The 19,205-nt window shown below is 48.7% G+C and overlaps 1 protein-coding gene across 7 annotated transcripts in view; it reads right to left on the bottom strand.

Annotated features, from left to right (window-relative positions):
* LOC120959954 (pituitary homeobox homolog Ptx1) overlaps positions 1–19,205 on the bottom strand; it is a 52,261-nt gene that overhangs the window by 26,027 nt on the left and 7,029 nt on the right. For all 7 annotated transcript variants that reach the window (XM_049609205.1, XM_040383798.2, XM_040383770.2 and 4 more), the window contains one exon: positions 11,384–12,124. In XM_049609205.1, coding sequence (XP_049465162.1) covers positions 11,384–11,846 — 463 coding nt within the window. In that variant the 5' untranslated portion in view covers positions 11,847–12,124. The remainder of the gene's footprint in view (positions 1–11,383; positions 12,125–19,205) is intronic.

Below are 19,205 nucleotides of genomic sequence, written 5' to 3'. Positions count from 1 at the left end.
TACATGTATTGACAGAAAGGCTATATTGCACCCAGGCCCCAACCATATCACGTGGGTTGAGCTTGTCGCGGCAACGGTAACAGGAAGAGGAGGAAGTCGAAGAAGAAGTAGACGAAGGGTTCCCCCACATGAGCGGTGCGGATAGTTGGACGCAGATTAATGATGATAGCGCTCCGGTTCCTAGGCGCTACTACTTTGGAGGGGCCACACACACACACACACACACACACACACACTATTTTTCGCGCCGTGCCGGGTCCCCGCACAAGTGCACACACACTTGACTGTTTGTTTGGACTGGCCTGGTGCAGCACCGACTGGGAGACGGGGACACTGGTTGGTTCGGAGAATTTATTGCACCCTCTTGGCCCCCGGTCGGCCCCCCCGGGACAGCTTTCTGCAAACCCCCGGGACGGGGCCGGACTGCTTCGCAACCAAGTCATGCGCGCAATCGCGGCTGAGCTATTGTCAAGCAATTGCATCCTCGCAGACGGCGCGATGACATTGGAGCCACACGCGCACCGGCAAATAGTGTGGGGCACGGTGGACGGCAAACTATCGCCGGCCTGATTTACAGCCCAGTCCCTGCCCTGTTTGAATGGTGATAATTTGACTAATTAGTGCGCGCGGCCTGGATGCCGCGGTTTGATGCCCGCCCACCCCCCCCCCCCCTCCCTTTCTATTGCGCGCCTGCAAAACCCTGGGCAATAGATGCAATATGGTACGAAATTTTTACCGGGCGCCGGCACGTTAGGGCGTAGGGTTGGCGCCCGAATGCACCACTATCGTTGCTCAAATTGCATTTAAAGTCGTGACGATTCGCCAGCCACCACCCCATCGTGTCATCTGTGCGCTGCTAATCTTAAGGCCGCCGGAGCCACCAATACCAACGGCGGGGCGGAGAACGCTTGCAACCCTCGTCTAGGGCCGTCGCCGCAGCATTAGTTTCTTATTATTTGATAAGGTCCCGTATAATGATGACCTAATAAATATGCACCCGCAAAACAAATTACACACCGATCGGCAATAACATGTTCCTCAATCTCGCTCGGTCTTTACCCACTTCCCGCGCAGGGTACAAAATGGGCAACAGACGGTTGCCGAACACGGCACAATTTGGCAGGGGAGGGAAATTGGTGTGCATATACAAAAAAATACACACACACACACACACACACACAAGCAGACACTAATCTGGCTCATCTGTTTCAATCTTATCTCCCTGCGTTCCTCGACCGACGCGCCGACACCCAGAAGCGAAAAACTTTTTCCCCTCGCCCTGTTCCCCCACCAGCTGCGTCTGTGCCCTAGGGTCGGGGGGGTGGGGGGGGGGGTTTAAATGGTGCGGTGTAAATGATTACACCAAGCTCGCCCGGAGTCTGGGCTGGGCGCGCACGGATTGAAACATGTGCGTAATGTGCGTTTTTCCCTCCGCCCCAAGCCCCGGGGAAAAACTTATCTTGACTTTGATTTCACACCCGACCGGGCGCCCGGCGTTTTCCGGCTAGCGGCTAGCGGCCCCGCAGTAGCTCGGGCAGAAACAGAGGGGTTCGCGGTGCGGTACCGATTAACGATCAATCACTCAGCGGTCTAGGCAGGCAAAGCGGGAAGACACCGAGGGGACAAGAACAAACGGGACCGTTTTGTTGGGTGCCAGCTAAATATGCCCTACGCATTTATTAACTGGCTCTCTCACACACACACACAATGCTTTTCTATCTATTCGATACCTTTTTTGTCGCTGCCGTTTTTGGCCCAGCACGGCGCACAGGTTTTTCCCTGCCAGCAGCACCTTACGCCTTAACGGAGGGAAAACAAGCAGCATGCAGCAGCAGCAGCAGCATCAGCAGCCGCACCAGAGACAACACTTGGTACCGGGAAAATGATAATTTTATAGCGAAATGAATCTGTAAAACCTCGGCTAGGGAAAAACCCCTTTTTGTCCCCTGCCAGCCAGCAAGGGGACATCGCATGCTTATCGGTTGCTGTCGATGGAAAATGCGACCGAAACAGCAGCAGCAGTGGGGTGGCGAGAGCGAGGCAAAAGAAAATAGGCAGATAATGATTATGCGATTTGGTCAGCGTCAGCCCCGATGTACGAGTCAGGCTCGAGCGTTGTTTCGCCGTCTGTTGTTTCCCCCTATTTTTGTTTCCGAGGAAGAAGGGAAGGAGCGCGAGCAACGGGTAAAATAGAAAACAATAAGCCATATGGGACCAATTTAATGGTCAAATGAATTTATGCGGTTTTTCGCACCAGAAATGCGCACGGGATCGGGTTGACTCGAGCACCGGGGCAGCAGGAGTGTGTAAAATGTGTGTTTGTGTACGAAACAAACCAAAAAAAAAGATAAACGCACCGGAATCGAACGCACCCGAAAAAAAGGGGGAAGCCCTCGCCAAAATCCAATGTTTGTTTGACTTATGGATGCGAAGTGTTTTGTTTTGCGGTGCGACATGAACGTGTAGAATGAAAATTGAGTTTGGCGCGCCCGAAAACCCACCATACGGGCGGAATTTCCGACCGTGATTGCTCGAGCCGTGCGAGCGCGGCGAAAGGGTTTTTGGCGGCAGAAGGACAATCACAATGTGAAGAAAGTTGAATGGGGGAAGGAAGTCATCCAGCGCAGAAACCAATATCATTTGCAGGAGAAAAACTGTTTTGTAATGAGAATTTCGGTTGGCTCGTATACGCGCCACACGATCCAGTGTAATTAATGGAACCTGTCACCGAGCTACCAGTCGTCCGGTCGACCAGTGCTCAGTCGCTAAATGAAAGCACCGAGCGTTGCCCACTGGAGCGTGTCATCGTTTTTGATTGGCTGCGAACGGGTCGTGTCTGCTGCCCGCGCGCAGAGTATTTGGCAAGCGCACGGCTTGCTGCACCACCTGTCACGCATCCAGTTCTCGATTAGGAAAGGAGCTCTGTGTGTGTTCGCGTTACTTTGTCGCTGACTCCTAGCGGCGGCGCGCCCCAATGTCTTATCTCTGAGTGTGTGTATAAATGCATTTAATTTATATCGTTGTGTTGAGATAAATTGTTCTCAACAATTTATGAATCAGCAAATACACGTACAATTATTAGCTTCAGCGTGCCTCGCTTTATAAATGGAAGTTGGCATATTTTTGATGAAGACATTTCTGGGAAAACGGTGTCTTTTAAAATGCATATTACATCGGTAAAACAAACGACTCCGCCTGTGTAGCAACCATCTTCAACAATTTCGGGTTTGTGCAAAGTAACACAGTGCACAGTGTGCTGACTTTATTTATTTACGAAGGCGTTTGTAATATTTCCACATTACTCAAAACAAAAACCTCTTCATCCACGACGGATTGCAGTCTCCCATGACGTGCTCATCCTCCTCCGTTACAAACCAGTACACCACAAACATGCTTGCGAGGGCAGCAGGTATATGTATGTGTGTGTGTCCGGGGAATATCCTAGATCGTTAAATAAAAGAAAATAAAGCAAACCGACAATACTTCGTAATAAGTTGTGCACGCAAAATGGTGCGCTTTGGTTGGCGTGCACCCAGCTATTTTACGATACACATTTCCGATCCCGGGAGGAAACCGGACGTTCGGTGATCATATTCAAAAACTTGCACTTGCACGGGACGGTTGACGGGACGGGTGCTGGCTTTTGCCATCAGTTGGTGCTGGTGCTGTCGCTTGCTGCCTCCCGCAAGGAAGAGAAGCTCGATGAAGCGTGACCATTTTGAGGCGAACCGAAAAACGGATCTCCGGTCTGAACACACCACGCAACAACGCAAACCGGATGGCTAGTGAACGGTTTCGAAAGCGATTTTCCGACGGCATTTTCGTACACCAGCCAGGGGGAAAAGCGGCAGCGGAGAGAAAGAGAGAGATAGACAGGCAAGGGTTCACATTTCATCTCACCAATGCCGACGAGAAGGAGCTGCAGGGGGTTTTCGGAGGGTCGGGAGAAAAGGTGAATGGGTAGCGATTCTGTTATTGAAGAATGTTGCTTCCTCTCGTGCACATTCCCTCGGCACAGCTCTACCCGTCGCACTGTGTGTGTGTGTCTGTGCTGTAATGTGTCTTCATAAATCTCAATTTAAACATAATCTAAAGCTCCTTTCATTACATTCACTTCAGGTTCGGCGGCCCTTCTACCCCCGACAATGTTTCGTCACAAACGGGTCGTACGTGTCGGAGCTAAAGTGGAGCTTCTGGTTTTTCGGGGGATTCTTTTTTGTTGTTGTTGGCTTGGTTTGGTTCGGTTAGGTTTTCTTCATACTCCAACCCAACAGGGAGGAAACCCATCACGGGAGGGGTGGGAGTGCATGAGACGCGTTTATAGTAAATCTATCCCAGTTCCTGTGGGGTCCTAAAATGGCAGACTGGCGAGAGCTAATAAAACAGCAAGCACAGACGACGATGAGGAGGACGCTCGAGCCAGGGAAGAAAACCCGGAACCGGGCGAGTGTACGTGCGCAAAAAAACCACCCCTGGACGGGCACAAGGCACACAAGGCCAAGATCGATAGACTGTGCGGTGCGAAATCTCAGTGGATAACGATAGATGATGGAAATGATAAGGGTTCATGATGTGCGCTATGATACCCATTGATGACCTTGATCATTTTCGGATGAGGTATTGATTTTTTCACGCTTCGGGACGGAAGCGTCAGTGCTGCCGGTTGAAGTGTGTTTCGGTTTTATGGCGATGCCGTTTATGGAAATGTGCTTCTTCAATAAGGCTGCTGCATCTCATCACGTGTGAGGTGGAGCAGAGTGACTCCTTTGCGCACTAACCTTAACTTCTATGGAATGATCTAATACTGAATGGATATGCTCCACAAAAAGGGGGAACATTGGTAGAATTATTATATCAAATGTATATCTACTCCATCTCTCTATGTGGTTCTGACCTTGGGGAGATGTATCGGAGTGTAGACAGTATACAAAATCCATAAATTCGAAATCTCGAGTACTCTCCGTTCCCCCAAAACACTGTAAGAATTCTTGATTGAAGTTCCTCTCTTTCTCTATCTGTGTGACATTTGTTAGTCGCGTCAGACCACGCGAACAACCAGCTCCAAAACGCACTATTTAGATCCGCACCACTAGCTGCAGAAGTGGTTGTACCGAATCCTCTTAACACCGTTCATGAGTGGTCCGCAATCCCTCCCCAAAACAACGCTATCTGCTGACCCCGGGAATTAGCCCACGGAATCACTGCCGCGGGACACCCGCCACGGGAGGCCCAAGCGTAGCGAGTACATGTCTGGAGGTTGCTGCTGCTCACGGTGTTGCGCACGGCGAACGTAACGCTTTCGCAGACAGGCCGATCCGCAGCAACAAGCGGGCAACCATCAAAAACACGGTGTTGATGGGATGCCAAGCTGCGTATTGAACGATCTCTGCTCGCCTGCCATCGCCTGTGTGCTGTCGCACCAGTATCCGCAAATGTCAACGGGGTTTCCACCCGCCGGCTTTTCGGTGCGGATGAGATGTTTCGGTGTCAAATGGTCAAATTGGCAGAAGAAAAAACGCAAGCAGCACATAGAAGCCACGGGCTCGAGCCGGAAAAACTAGCGATGACGCTGATTGCTAGTGCTCATCACCGCGCAGCCGGGAGTGCTGGTACCCAAAATAGGACAACAACAAAAAAACAATTTGCAACAATCCGTTGGTGTTAACAATTTGCTGGCGGAACAACGGAGCGCTGCTACTTCAAGGCCTGGAAGCGCTACACCACCGGCGTTGGGTAACAACTTTCAGCTGGAGATGTCGTAATGTCACGCCGACAAACAATAAGGCTTTCAAAAATTGCTTCCCGAGATTGTTATATCGGATGGTGTAGTGCGCGTCCCGTCGAGTGCGTAATTCTGGGAATGCCAACAATCGGCCCCAGCCTTCTGACGTGAAGTAGTAGATGTCGAGTGAGCCGTTTGCTAAATGTTATTAGGACTTTGATGTTGTACTTCAATTAGAAATCATTGGAAGTGATAGTTACTGTGTTTGCTAATTTGACAGCTTCAGTGGAAATAGCGTGATCGAACAGAATGGCACAATTTGTGGTTTGATGTCCTGAACGCGATTTAGACCGTTTGGGGGACTCCTATGATACAGCGCGAAAGAAAATGTCTCTTTATTGAGCAAACTGTAGGCGGTAAATGATGTCACGCTTCTGTTTTTGACGAGTATCTCTGAGTAATTTCGAACCACAAAGCCCAAAGATGTGATGCTGAAAATGACCGAGTATCACATAACACCAGACCACCCAAAACATTCAACCAGACATTCGCTATCGCGGCCGTACCTTAAAGTTCGTTCGGTAAAGTTGAGTGTCAAGTGTGTAATCGACAAGTAGAATTGGGGAAATTCTGTTTGGATGCTCAAGAGCATGCCTAGCATTACGATGCCTAGGCGGAGCAGGGTAATCTTGGAATCTACAAGAGGGCTTTGGTCTGGAGCACTTCCAACATTCCAGCAACAATGAAAACTTCCTTGGAGGCACACCCACTTATGGGTGCAGAAACAAAAGGTATCCAATTTAAGCCTCCGTTGCATCCGGCAGGTGTATTGCACTATAGCGCGCTATTGACTTTTGTCAATTGGAGTGCTTTAAATCCGGGCAAATCCATTTTTAATAGCTCAAACTAGACACTTACCGATGTAAACAGGTCAAAATGGTTCAGCTTTCGATTAGATAATTCCCATAGCTAAAGGTATACTAGAGGCTGATTCTACAAAATTAAAGTTTGCTTCTTAGCTGTTTAAACTGTTGTCTCGTTCCTAACAGCTGCACTGCTGCAACTGAAGCTGACGGTACGGTTCCAACTTGAATTGGAGCAAAATTATTTGCAATTGAAGCGTTTTTATCATTATGCTTCAGCGCTTCTGGCCGTTGGTGGGCCAGTAGGAATGCAAGATTCCAACCAATTGCCGTAGAACTCGCGCATCAGCCCAGCATCTCTGCAGCCGTTTGCATTTGCATTTCGTGACGGCATCATCGGTAGATGTTTTTCTTTTTTTACATCGTAGCTATGGCTTTTTTGTGCCTTCTTCCTCTTCTTCTCAGTCCTTTCCCTGGTATTTAACTACCCTCGAACTGACAGTTCGAAGAATTATAACTTCACCAGCTGGCTCGATGTCCCGGTTATGTCCCGTGTACGCAGATATGCACCACCGCACAAACCACCGTTCTGACGAAACGCATTTGTGCGTCCGGGGGCGGCGGGAGACTAGAAAAAATGCATCATTACCCGTAGTGTGTGTGTGTGTGTAGCGGGGAAGCCGAAATGGAGATTAACTGTGGTCTCGGTGTCTTCGGGTGTGGTGCTTTTGTTTTTATTGTGCGCGCGGTCGACGCTGGCATGCGTACCCCGCCTCTGGAAGGTTTTTTTTCTTGTCCTTCTTCAATGTATTTTCCTCCCATGAAGACAGCGGCGGGAACGGTTTTTCCCGGTTTTCGGTGGGTTTTCGCTCGTAGGCAGAGCGTGTGGAAAAGCGGCACATTCTCTGCGTGCCATTGGTAAATTTTATAGCATAGATTATTTTTCCCCTAGGCCCCTACAAGCGTTCTGTACCGTGCCCTGCCGGTGGAAACAGCAGTTGGACGTGTTTTTTGGCGCATTTCGGTTTCGGTTTCTCCCACCCCACCCCTGCATGTCTCTAGGCCGGGGTTAGATGAAGTCTTATTTTATGACTCGCTCGCTACGAACCGTACGCGCGCGGCATGCATTTTTCAGCATTTTTTTCTCCCCCATTTCGGTATCGTTGTAGCAGCGGATAGAGCTCTAGGTGTAGGCCTACAGAGTGACTCAATTTTCTGCTACACGATGTACCGCGCAAAGCTTTCTTTTGATTAGCCGCACCGGTTCGGAGCGAAAATTTACTCCCAAATTATGCGAAAACAGTTGAGCATTTACTTGTAAATTTTCTTCTCCTTTTCTTTCTTGAAGATTGCGTCAGTTTGGCGCAAAATGCATTGTTTTGCTTATTAAGTCCATTTTGTACAACGATTGCATACTTTCAGGGGCAACAAGCAAGCCAAATACAAATTACAGCTTGATAGCGAAACCATCTTTAAACAATTGTACAAAACCACAACACACAGTTACACCTGTAAAACAACACGCAACTCCCCCCAAACACAACTCCCCGTTCTAAATAACTGTCAAAATGCGAATCCTCCCAACCGCGAGCAGAACCAATCGTTCATCACGAGCGCGCGCATTGTTTTCGCTTCTCGTCCCCCGCACAAACGGCATCCGTGGCTTGCCTGGCCCACATTTCAGCAGCGAACACGGCGGACAGAATTAATATGCTTATCAAGAAATGGAGATGGAGTTTTACGTACGCAAAACGGATAAACTGAACAAATAAACAGCGGGATAATTGAGATAAATTAATGGCCTCGTCGGGCTCCCGCCGCTGTGGAGCTGTCACCGTCCTGTCGGTTTTGGCGTGTTCCGCTTTTGCTTATCATTTCGTCCCGCAGCGAACCGGCTCCCCCTTCCGGCACGTTTCGGGATGTGTACGTGTGCATTATTCACGCTTATCATTATTGGAAAAATGTAAAAACGCGCACCGTTGCGCGTCGACAAAAACACGACGGGACGGGCGGAGAAAACGGCAGCCATGGGACCATCGTCCTGCCCAGCGCCTGCCCGAAAACGCGCGTACATCCTTGCCGTTTCCTCCCGGGGCGGCCATGGGAGAACGAATTTGCATGGCCCAGCTGCTGTGGCAGAGGGGTCTGCCTTATCCGGTCCCTTACTCACCGTCATTTGTTTACGAAATCGTGCTCAAGCATCAACCTTCTCACACCGTCACGCTCAATCTGCGTCGGTAATTTGTCATTATGATGCGTTCGCTGCTTTTTCGCCCCTGCGGCTCCTGGGCGGACTCGGGGGTTTCCCGCCCGGGCCGGAAAATTCTATCTGTGTGTGTGTGTGTGTGTGTGTGTGTGTGCCAAGGGTACCAGGGCAGCAAGCGGGGCAGGAAGGGAAGAACGCGTGGAAACTCTTCACGGCTAATTGATCACCCTTCGCCGCGAACGGTCGATGGTTTGTTATTATTTTGTGCGAGAGAATAATCGAGCCGCTCGAGCGCTCGGGAGTGGTTTTTGTGTTTGAGGTTTGGCAGGCAAAAGGCTCCCGGTAAAAAAAAAAAGAGGGAACCAACCTATGTGGGTGAAGGAGAGGGTGGCGGTGAAAGAGGCCAGGAACAAATGGGGAAAGATTAGCCTGGCAGGAAGACAGCAATAAAAAAAAAGGAAGAAACGACAACAACACGCTCGAAATGGAGATAAATGAGAGATGGGCACGCGGGAAAAACGGCAAACTGAAGTAAGTGAAAAACCGGGATGAAAAGTGGCCAAAAGTATAAAGTTGGAACGGTTTAAAAAGAAACCATCACAACCAACAACAACAAAAAATACACGCGAAAGCTAACTAATATGCTCTAATCGTGCCGTAACGGTTTTCGGTGTTAAAAATGTTGTCAAAAAAAAAAAAAGAAACGCTCCGAAATCCAAAGCATTTTTATATGTTAAAACAGAGGATGCGTATGGAAAGAACGAATCCCACAAGCAACACTTTTTTTATGGACACGAACAAACAAAAAAGGCAGAGGCCGAAAGAAAACAACGAGATCGGGTTCATGAAACCAGCACTGTGTTCTTCTTTTTTTGCGCCCCACCGTGTCTGTGTTTGCCCTTTTGCGAGCAAACTTTAATCTAAATGTAAAGTTTGCCCTAAGCTCCTCATCAAGCAGATTAGCGAAGAGGGAAATCTGAACCGGCGGTGGCGGCGGTGACGTTGGGATATCTTTGGTGGCTGCGAACCTGACGTTGGAGCAGTTCGGAGGTTTCTCTTTCTAATTTGTGTTTGGCAGCCGGAACGCTGGGTTCCCATTTTGAGCGCCAGTGGGCGCTGCTGCACGCTTAGTACACAACATTCTTAGTGCATTTAAACCTGCTGCAATGATTCCAACGCCCTGCAAGGTTCGAACGGCAGGTATGATATGAGATTTAATCGACCCAAAGCCCGGCAGGGATTAGGGGCAGCAGCTAATTGATTAAAATTGTACCGAGCTAATTGGGACAATATTGGTGGCAAACAGCACGAATCAAAACACACCGCAGCGCACTAGCCGTACAATCACTGTTTCGAAACACGGCCACACGGGAAAAGACAAATAAAAACAGGACGACCGGAATGGAAGCAACAGAGACTGCAGGTTAACCTGTTTGGGGGCAGTGCACTTTCCAGCAAATCTTTCTCCCAGATTAAACAACTGACCCTTAAGGTAGGGCTTCGGCAAATCGGTACCCACAAAACCGCACCTACTAAATGCAAGTACTTTCCATCCCTTCCGGTGCGGTATGCCGTACCGAACCCTTCGCTTAGCGGGAACAAACCAGCGCCAGGGCTCAAAAATCGCCAGCAGCAGCAGCGGCAGCAGCAGCAACAGATTCTGATGCTTGTTCTTCCCCCTGCTATGCTGTGACTCGCGTGCTATTCAACCGCACTGCAAGGGGTTGTCGCTCGCGCGCGGCTAATATCGTACAGCCCGACGGTATCGGTCGCATTCGGGAGGGGTACCGAAACCAACGCGGCAAGGGAGCGAACTAATTGGACGCTATTATGTTTTTCGGATCTAATTTGTTTAATTGTGTGATAGCATAATAACGATTACATCATAATCATTCGGGCATTGTGATCGGCGTAGCAGCAGTAGCGCGCGACAAGTTGTTGCCGTACCGCTTGCGGGCTACACGCCGTAGCCGCCGCTTATCGGTGTTAGCCCCGGGGCGGGCGCGATAAGGAGCAACAGCAGCAAAAAACGGGCATGCATGCTCGCACGGATACGCAACGGGAAGGTGGGAAAGCAAAGCACAAAAACATGAGCGCCAAGTGCCCAAACAATGCGAACACTTGTCATGCCGTGCTGTCAATGAAGATTTCATCACACAAACACACACACACACCGGATCGCTGCCTGTCTGTCCCTGTCCCTGGGAACTTTTTTTCCCACGTACGCGACTGGAGGGAAGCGAGCTGCAAGATAAAGCGCAAGCTGCTCTTTTCGCGCTGGCCGAATGGGAATTGGACCGTTCTGATGGGACTGGAACGCATCTGACTGGATACACTAGCGGTGAGACAGCTGAGCATGCGAAAAGCAGATTTTGTGCTGCTCATTTGCATAACTTCAGGCAGTTTTTAATGTAAAACTCCTGCAAGTATGCAACTAGCGGCACAAAACGTTCGTTTTTGTAGCGCGTATCGTGCTGGAACACATGGGTTCAACTGCACATACCGAAGCAAGTGTTTAGCAAATGGTATGCCGGCCTACTTCCCCCCCCCCCCCGCTTCCATACCGCTCCTACCCCAATGGATGGTACTTACGCTTCAACTTCTCCAGCGGCTCGTGCAGCGCCGACGAATGGTGATGCTGATGGTGGTGATGGTGATGATGATGGTGGGCAGACAGGTCCGGTGCGCCGTGGTGCAGGTGTCCCAGCCCGCCACTGTTGATACCGCCCGGCGACATCAGGCTGGTAATGGCGGACGAGACGCTCACGCCGCCGCTGACCAGCCCGTCGTGCAGGCTGTGGTGCGTGTGGGGCCCATGGTGCGCCCCGGTACCGTGCAGGTGGTCCGCCAGCGTATTGTTCGCGCCCCCGGGCCCACCGCCCGTACCGCCCGCCCCACCGCCGCCGCCGCCGCCGCCGCCTCCCCCGGTGCCGTTGACGCCGACCAGGTCCTGCAGGCACAGGCCGGCCGAGTCGCTCATCGTGTCGCCGAGGCTGCTCGGGGTCGGACCGCCGGAACCGCCGCCACCGCTACCGCCGCCGCCGCTACGCTCCATCACGGGTTGCGGATATAGCGAGGATAGCTGGTTATGGCCACCGCCCGGGAAGATGTCCTTGTACGGCCGAAGATAAATCGTTTTGACGGTTTGCTGCGTACCGGGGTCTCAAAGTAAAAGGGGTACGGCCCACCGCTGCTACCGGCTGGCGGGCTGCTGCTGCTGCTACTGCTGGAGTGCGGTACGGCTGGCGAGCGCTGGCGGGACAGCTGCGCCCCTTCTCGACCGTTGATGGTGGAATGCAGCGAGTGCGCTCTGCGGCCGTTGCTTCCTATCACCTGCATGCGGGACGGTGGTAAACAGAAATTGTGGCGGACAGGGTTTGGAGAGAGAAGAAAAGAAGGTGGTGCAGCTCATTAGTTAGGTGCGTTTGCATGGGGGAATATCGGAACATGTGAGAAGCTTTATCGGGTTAGTTGACCGAAACTGAATAGATAGCAGCTCTATGTTAGTCGTTGGGATGCGTTTCTATCGTGCTTCACTAGCTTAGAACTCAGACCGATCGTGTGTGCTTCAAAAGAATTTTTTTGGCACTAATTAAAGTATTATTCGAAGCGCATGTTACAGTGCAACATAAACTCAAAAGATAGTAGTCTGCGGATCCTATTTTATCATAATTAAATTAGTTTATACAGCCAGCACCACTATTGGACATAACTAGAACGACGAGACTTGCAGTTAATAAAATAAAAGCTGTTGTCTACCAACTATCTTCGTTTCTCTTTCTATTTTGTTCATTAAGAACAACCAAGCTTCATTGCTTTTATTTGCTGTACCCAATGTTTAAAAGAAGTTTTCTTTCCAACTTCTAAAATAAAGAAAAACTGGAATTATAATCTAACGCTTCAGCTTTTATCCCCCTAAACACCAACTTTAACCAGCTTCAACTATTTCAATTGAAATAATTTTAACTAAATTTCACAAACTTATGTGCAGGTGCATTTTTTAGGCAATATTAGATATACCGAGGGCCTTCTCGGATTACTACACCACGTTTTCTGACAATTGATATTTGTAGCTTCAAATTATGTCAATACTTCATAAAAAAAACCATGCACTAAAAACCAGGCCTTAGTAGGCATCAATGACATTAAATCTTTTTTTCGTTGACATGCCATAAACATAGACAAAAGTTATGGTATTTTACACCAAACTCATTACTGGAAAACTACACCCAACTTAAAGAAACGGAGCGTGATTGATGGGGATCAGAATTGAACGCTGATCCTCTGGTGTGTAAAGCCAACCGCTGTACCACAGCTCTATCGCACCGCCGCCGTCCATGGAGTGTTATGTGTAGACAATGTTAGGAAGCAAACTGAACAGTATCAAAATCAATACTGAAAACATTACAAGGCGCAATTTAAACTAATACAAACCGTTACAACTTTCGCGGCGGTAAGCTCCCTTCATCATTCCGTCGCACTAAAGGCTGTGAATTTTAATGAATTTCAAAATGGACGAACCGCGCGACGGCAATGAAACCGAAATGTAACATTCAAACGATGATTATTCTAATGGACTTTGCTTTAAATGGGTTTCGGTCGAGCAAATTTAAAGCCAAAACCGTACCACCGGCTTATCCGGCACAGCGCATTTACATTTCCCATTGCTTTGCGTTGCTTTGCGTGAAGTGAAAAGGACCACAACAACAACAACAACAAAAAACACACGATGGAACATAAAACTCCAACTCCAAAAAAAGCGGGAAGCACCCGCTGAATAAATGAAAATAAATGACAAAGGAAGTGCATTGAGCGCGAGCGGTTGATTGACGATGCCCCAACGGCCGCACCAGCGCCTTGTGGGGAAGGAGGCAAGGAACAAGGGAATAAAGATGGGGCGTGGGCCTTTCACTTTCTTTTGCTGGTGAATTTCTTTTGCACCCGCCTCCCAGCCTCCATCCAACCCGATCGATCTCCTCCCATGCCTTCCCGGGCACGGCGCATGCGTGCACCGTTCCGTACCGTTCGCCTGGTCGCACGCGGTGAAGAACGCTCGCGCCAAACGTCACCGTTTTATCAAAGCCGAGTGTCTCAACTTTCAAGCTCAATGATGTCCTTGACAGCGACGCCAAAATCTTTAGCTAACCCCCCCCCCCACTAGCACTCCATGGCGTGCGTTTGCGTACTGCGCGAGCGCTGCCCTTACTACGAGGTGGCCTTTTCCGTTAGCTGGAGCTGCCATAACGGTTGGTAGCGGCATTAGATTGGTTTTGTTGGGCTTTTTTTTCCTCCTCTTCTTGTTTCTCTGTTATCTTTGCCTCCATTTCTTTACAAAACGTCAATGAATGGGGATTAACGTTAATTAAAAATAATTTAATATGCCCAAACCGTACCCATCGGGGAGGCTATTTCCGCCAGCGCTGTCCCTTTCTTTACACAACCACAGAGATACAGACACGCAAGGCGCGCAAGAGCTCCAATCGGCGCATATAAATTGAACCAAACTACCCCAAAAACCGTCTCCACGCCAAACTACCTGGGTCGAGCTTGGTGGCTGCCGAGGCAGGGCCAGTGGAAGGGAGTGGAGCAAAAAAAAATAACAAATCGAAAAACCCTTTTTTTCCCCCCCTGGAGTATATACTTATTCTAGCGTGGGTTTGGTAGCCCCTTTAATGTGCCCCGAAAAGAAAAGCATGGCCTCCGCCCGGTAATCTCTAGGCGCCGTAGGGTTAGCGCAAGCGAAAGGCGGCCTAGCAGTCGGGATCCCTTGCGCTCGATTCGCAGTGGGAAAGCACGGGCAACCACAGCGGGGAAAATGGTGGCAGGCCGGGCGCGAGCCCCCGGGGTAGGGGGCGTAAAGCAAAATAAGTTTTTGGATGAAATTCGAAAAATATCAACCAACAATCTTAATTCCATTGACAGCGCAGCATCCCTGTGTTTTTTGGTTTTCCCTGTGGGTGCGAGAGCGAGACCGGCGAGCGAGCTGAAAGGACGCGTTGGCAAAGGGCCCGCACGCCCTCGCACGGGGATGCCCCTTTTGTTGAGGGAGATTTTCCACCCCGAAGCGAACCCTTCCAAACACACATACACACACACACCCACAGCGATGGTGTGCGCGCGTGTACGGAATTGGTGGATCTGGAAATTCGTTTGAAGTGAATAAGGATTTCCCCAAATGTCAAATGCCAGTCACACGTCTTGCTGTCTCCTCCGGTCGCTTCCGTTGCGTTCCGTTCCGTGCGATGGTGCTCCGTTTTTCGCACACACACACACACACAGTAGGTGGGTGGGCGCAGAGAACAGAGTTTTCTCCCCCAGTTTCATTTTGCCCTTGCCCGTACCCATTTGGGATGCTAAATTTTCATTGCAAATGGAATGGAACGTAAAGGATCTTGCGCGAGAGTGTTCGGAGAGGGGAGAAGGGGGGCAAGATGGCGGTTGGCGGAGATGGCTGGGTGATTTTACTTATATAAATGTGTTCCAGCATTACAAGTAAAGATGGCGGGGAGATAAAGAGAGAGCGAGAGAGAGAGAGAGCGAGCGAGAAAGAGACGTTGGTTGGATGTTGTAAAGTATTCGTCTCCGTACAAATGATTTGCTATAAAATTAGCTCACTTTAAGGCAGGCAGGTTAAACTGAATGGTGTACACTACAGCCGCGTATCTGCTCTAGTATTTACACACTCTAGCAGTGCCAAGATTAAACCATTTCACCAGTTGGGCTTTGGCAGAGGAAAAATGTGCCATCGAATGTGGAAAGCAACCGAAAAAGGGGAAATACACTACCCAACCTACTATATTACTCAACCAAAACCCGTTGTATTATAGTATCACAAGCACCTCAACCGGGTGGCATAAACAGCCACACGACGGCACGGCGTTTGGGTAACCGCACACACTCACACATACACACCGCCACACCACACCGGATTTTGGAGATGCGAACGAGCGCGAGTCGTCCCGCCCCAGCCCCGGCAAAACGGCACACTCGCTGAGCCCAGTTGATTGAACAAAAAGATAATTGGATGTGCATTATGCTTTCCGTTTTTCCCAAGCCCAATCCCGAGGGCAAGGGTAGAGCGAGCACACAAACACTGTCTCAGGGTTTTAGTGGCATGATTCTGTTTTCTAGTGCTTCACCTTCTTTTCCCTGTTTTTGGGGAGGTATGTCTTTTTTTGCTTTGCTTTGCTTTGCTTTGCTGCCTGACTAAGGTTCGATGTCGTGCGGTCGTGCGGTCGTGCGGTTCAAGAAAACAGAAGCATCCGAATAAAATGGATTACTTTCTCTTTTATTTCTTTTGCTTTTCTAGTAAGCAACTAAACCACTAGAGGGCGCTTGCAGGGTGGCAGCAGGTTGAGGGGTTAACAATAAACATTGGAAAATTCACTGGAAAAATAGTATTTGCCCATTGCGCTCACAGTACAGCTGCTGCCAGGGACGCACAGAGGGCACCCAGTACGCTTTTGATGGTTGGCTGCAGATAACCGAGGCTTCAAACACACACTGGCAGGTTCATCTTCCCGCATTTCGCCTGTCCTTAGTACACACACACACTCACACTCGTACACACTAATGTTTCAGTACATAAATTCTATCTACATTGATCGGTTTAGTTTTGTATTTGCTGGGCTTTGCTTCTTCCTTTTGCTACTGTTCTAACGTCTTACAACTGCACGAAAGGAAGACAGTTGAACTGGTGAACCCGACTGGAAAGATGTCAACTCGCTGGGTGGCATGTACGCAGTGTAAGGTCGGGTTTGCTTTTTTTTATTCTTGCCGCAAGCCGCCTCAGTCAGTGACATTTGTAGTACATTGCTCGGCTGGTATAAAATTCATTTAACTAAGGGTGATGTGTGTCTTTTTCTTTCTTAACGAGCCATCTCTATTCATTCTTTTTTTTTTTGGCTACCTACAAAAAGGATTCTAGAGGTGAATTTGAGCATGAACCTTTTAATATTGACAGGCAGCATAACATACTCGAATTCCATGGAGACAATCGCAATTAGAAAGTGAAATGGTGAACATTGAACATTTTCTTCTAGGCATGATTGTTAAACAAAGGACCTTACAATATTGAAGTATCTTTTTCGTCATCTTAAGCGATACAGCTGAGGCCGTCCTGGCGAAAATAAATTTATATGCCACACGCAATTTGACACACAAACTTATTTGTAAGATCACAGTAATAAGCGCTTTAAGTGACGTGTAACAGTAAACAAATAGTTTAGATTGACAGTTAATAAATACTGCCATAAAACGTCAAACTAGATTAAAATACAGTTTTATAGCAAATCAAGCACGGAAGAAATGGAAAGTTTGTCAAAGCAGATTGTTGATTATTGAGTATTCGCTCAATAAAACATTAACCTAACTGTGAGTAAATCCTTCTGTTGCGCGATAAATATCAATTTCAGTAAATTCAACAGCATGAGTGGCTCACAAACACTTTGAAATCAATATTATAGCTACCTTAGTAATAATTCTCACAACAGCAATACGATGGACAGCATGTAAAGAGAGCGTGATCTCAGTTACTATGATTCTTAGTAGATAAATTTAAATAAAATATAATTCAATTTTTTTGTGGTGTAACTATAAGTACAAGTGAACAATAACTTTCCACCAGATATGGTATAAATAGTGGCCAAGCTAATCTATCATGCTAACGCTATTATTTGTGCAACACTTTCTAACATACCAAATTTTAGATACTAAAACACTAACTCAAAATCTTTTCCGCTAGTTTGCACAGCTGTCAAAATGATTCTCTAGTCAGCACAATTCCGACGACAACTGCCGTAAGCACACTGAAGCGGGCAATTTAAATGTTTTCGAGCAAGCAGTACCCGCACGCCCCGTTTCCAGCACTCAGAAGCGAAATTGAAAACACACAGAACATTGCTCGCTGCAGCACTTAATCCGCAAACGTAAACTTGCGAGTAACGGTGGCAGGATAGTAGTGCGGTAAGTAATTTCAAAGCACCTTTCACAAGGATGGCCCTCCCGATCTGGGAAAGAAAGTGGCAGCGTACTATCCGGCAACAACCGAAACCTGATTAAAACATAGTTTCTGCTTGGAAGAAGGAGGAAGGGTTCATAGTAACACAGAGCACCGCACACGACCACATATTACACACTCGTAATCTCAAGTTGGAATTGTTTAGGTACAAGGCAAAAGGAGAGCTTATGAATTACCTATCTATCCTCTACCATCTTGAATATTGAGGGTTAGTACAATCGCAATAATAAAGAAGATTATTAACGGCTGCAAGCGCTCAGGAAGAATGTGTTATAGTGTATCTTCGCCCGGGGCCAAAGTACACAGTCGTGCCGTCGCGCTTGTTCCCAGCACACGCCCGTACCCAAAGTGTTGTCTTTTCTTTGCCCTGAACTCCTTCGCACTCTCTCTCTCTCTCTCTCTCTCTCTCTCTCTCTCTCTCTATGGCACTCAGTCCAATCCGCTGGAACCAGTGGCTAGAACCATGGAAAGTATCCTGGAGTACGGTGTACGGAAAAATTGCCTTCAAGAAGAAGAGCGATGCCCCGGCAAGGAAACACAACAATGTGTAGAGAATGTACAGACACGCCATTTCGGTTCGGCCTGCTGCCGTCCCGTGGCCCCTTGTAACCCTACGCTACCGCAAATGTCCCGGGTACCGGGGCCGGGCAAGTAAAGCGAGTCAAAAATATGGCTTATAAAGTTGATAGGATATAGTTTATGGTTATGATCTGTTTTTATTTCCCTCCTGCCTGGTGGTGCACGCTCCACTGTCTTACACAGGGCATGTGCATGTGTTATACGACGGGTATTTATGAATGACATATGGAGGAGTAAAGTTGAGCCGCCAAGACACTGGGCCGCAAAAGGGAAACACAAATTTTCTGAGCTGCCGCCCGGACACGCCACATCTGTCCCCCTTGCCTTTCTATGGTGCCCCATCGTCCGCGCCCGTGTGACTGTGTGTGTGTGTGTGTATGTCCTGTCTATCCCGGGGGTGAAAGTGGGCGATACAAAACCTTGCGGATAGCATCCACAGCATCCACCGTCTGGTGGCACTGGGTGCCTTTAGGAGTTGCAGAAGATAAAAATGAGCAAACGGGTACGGCATGGCTCTCTACCGTCCTGCGAAAGAAGTGGTAAAAAACGATAAAATTTTCAAAGAGCCTAGCGGTGGGTTTCGTTACGGCCCGGTTGGCTCGTTTTGTGAGGGGGCGAGCTGCTGAGTTATAGGGCGGAGTTCCACGTCGTTAGATGTATGTCGACAGTTCCAAGGACGACGTTCAATCAACTGCTTCACGACCGGCCCAAGAGGGCAATTTCGAGATCTTTAACCATCTTTTCTTTGGAGTTTTTGGTAGTCGTCTTTTTTTTCGGTTGGTTTTGTTTGAGGCCCCACTGGCACTAAACAACGAA

Source organism: Anopheles coluzzii, chromosome X (assembly GCF_943734685.1).
Source record: "Anopheles coluzzii chromosome X, AcolN3, whole genome shotgun sequence".
NCBI classification, from domain to species: Eukaryota; Metazoa; Arthropoda; class Insecta; order Diptera; family Culicidae; genus Anopheles; species Anopheles coluzzii.
This window is presented reverse-complemented; position numbering and strand designations above follow the sequence as displayed.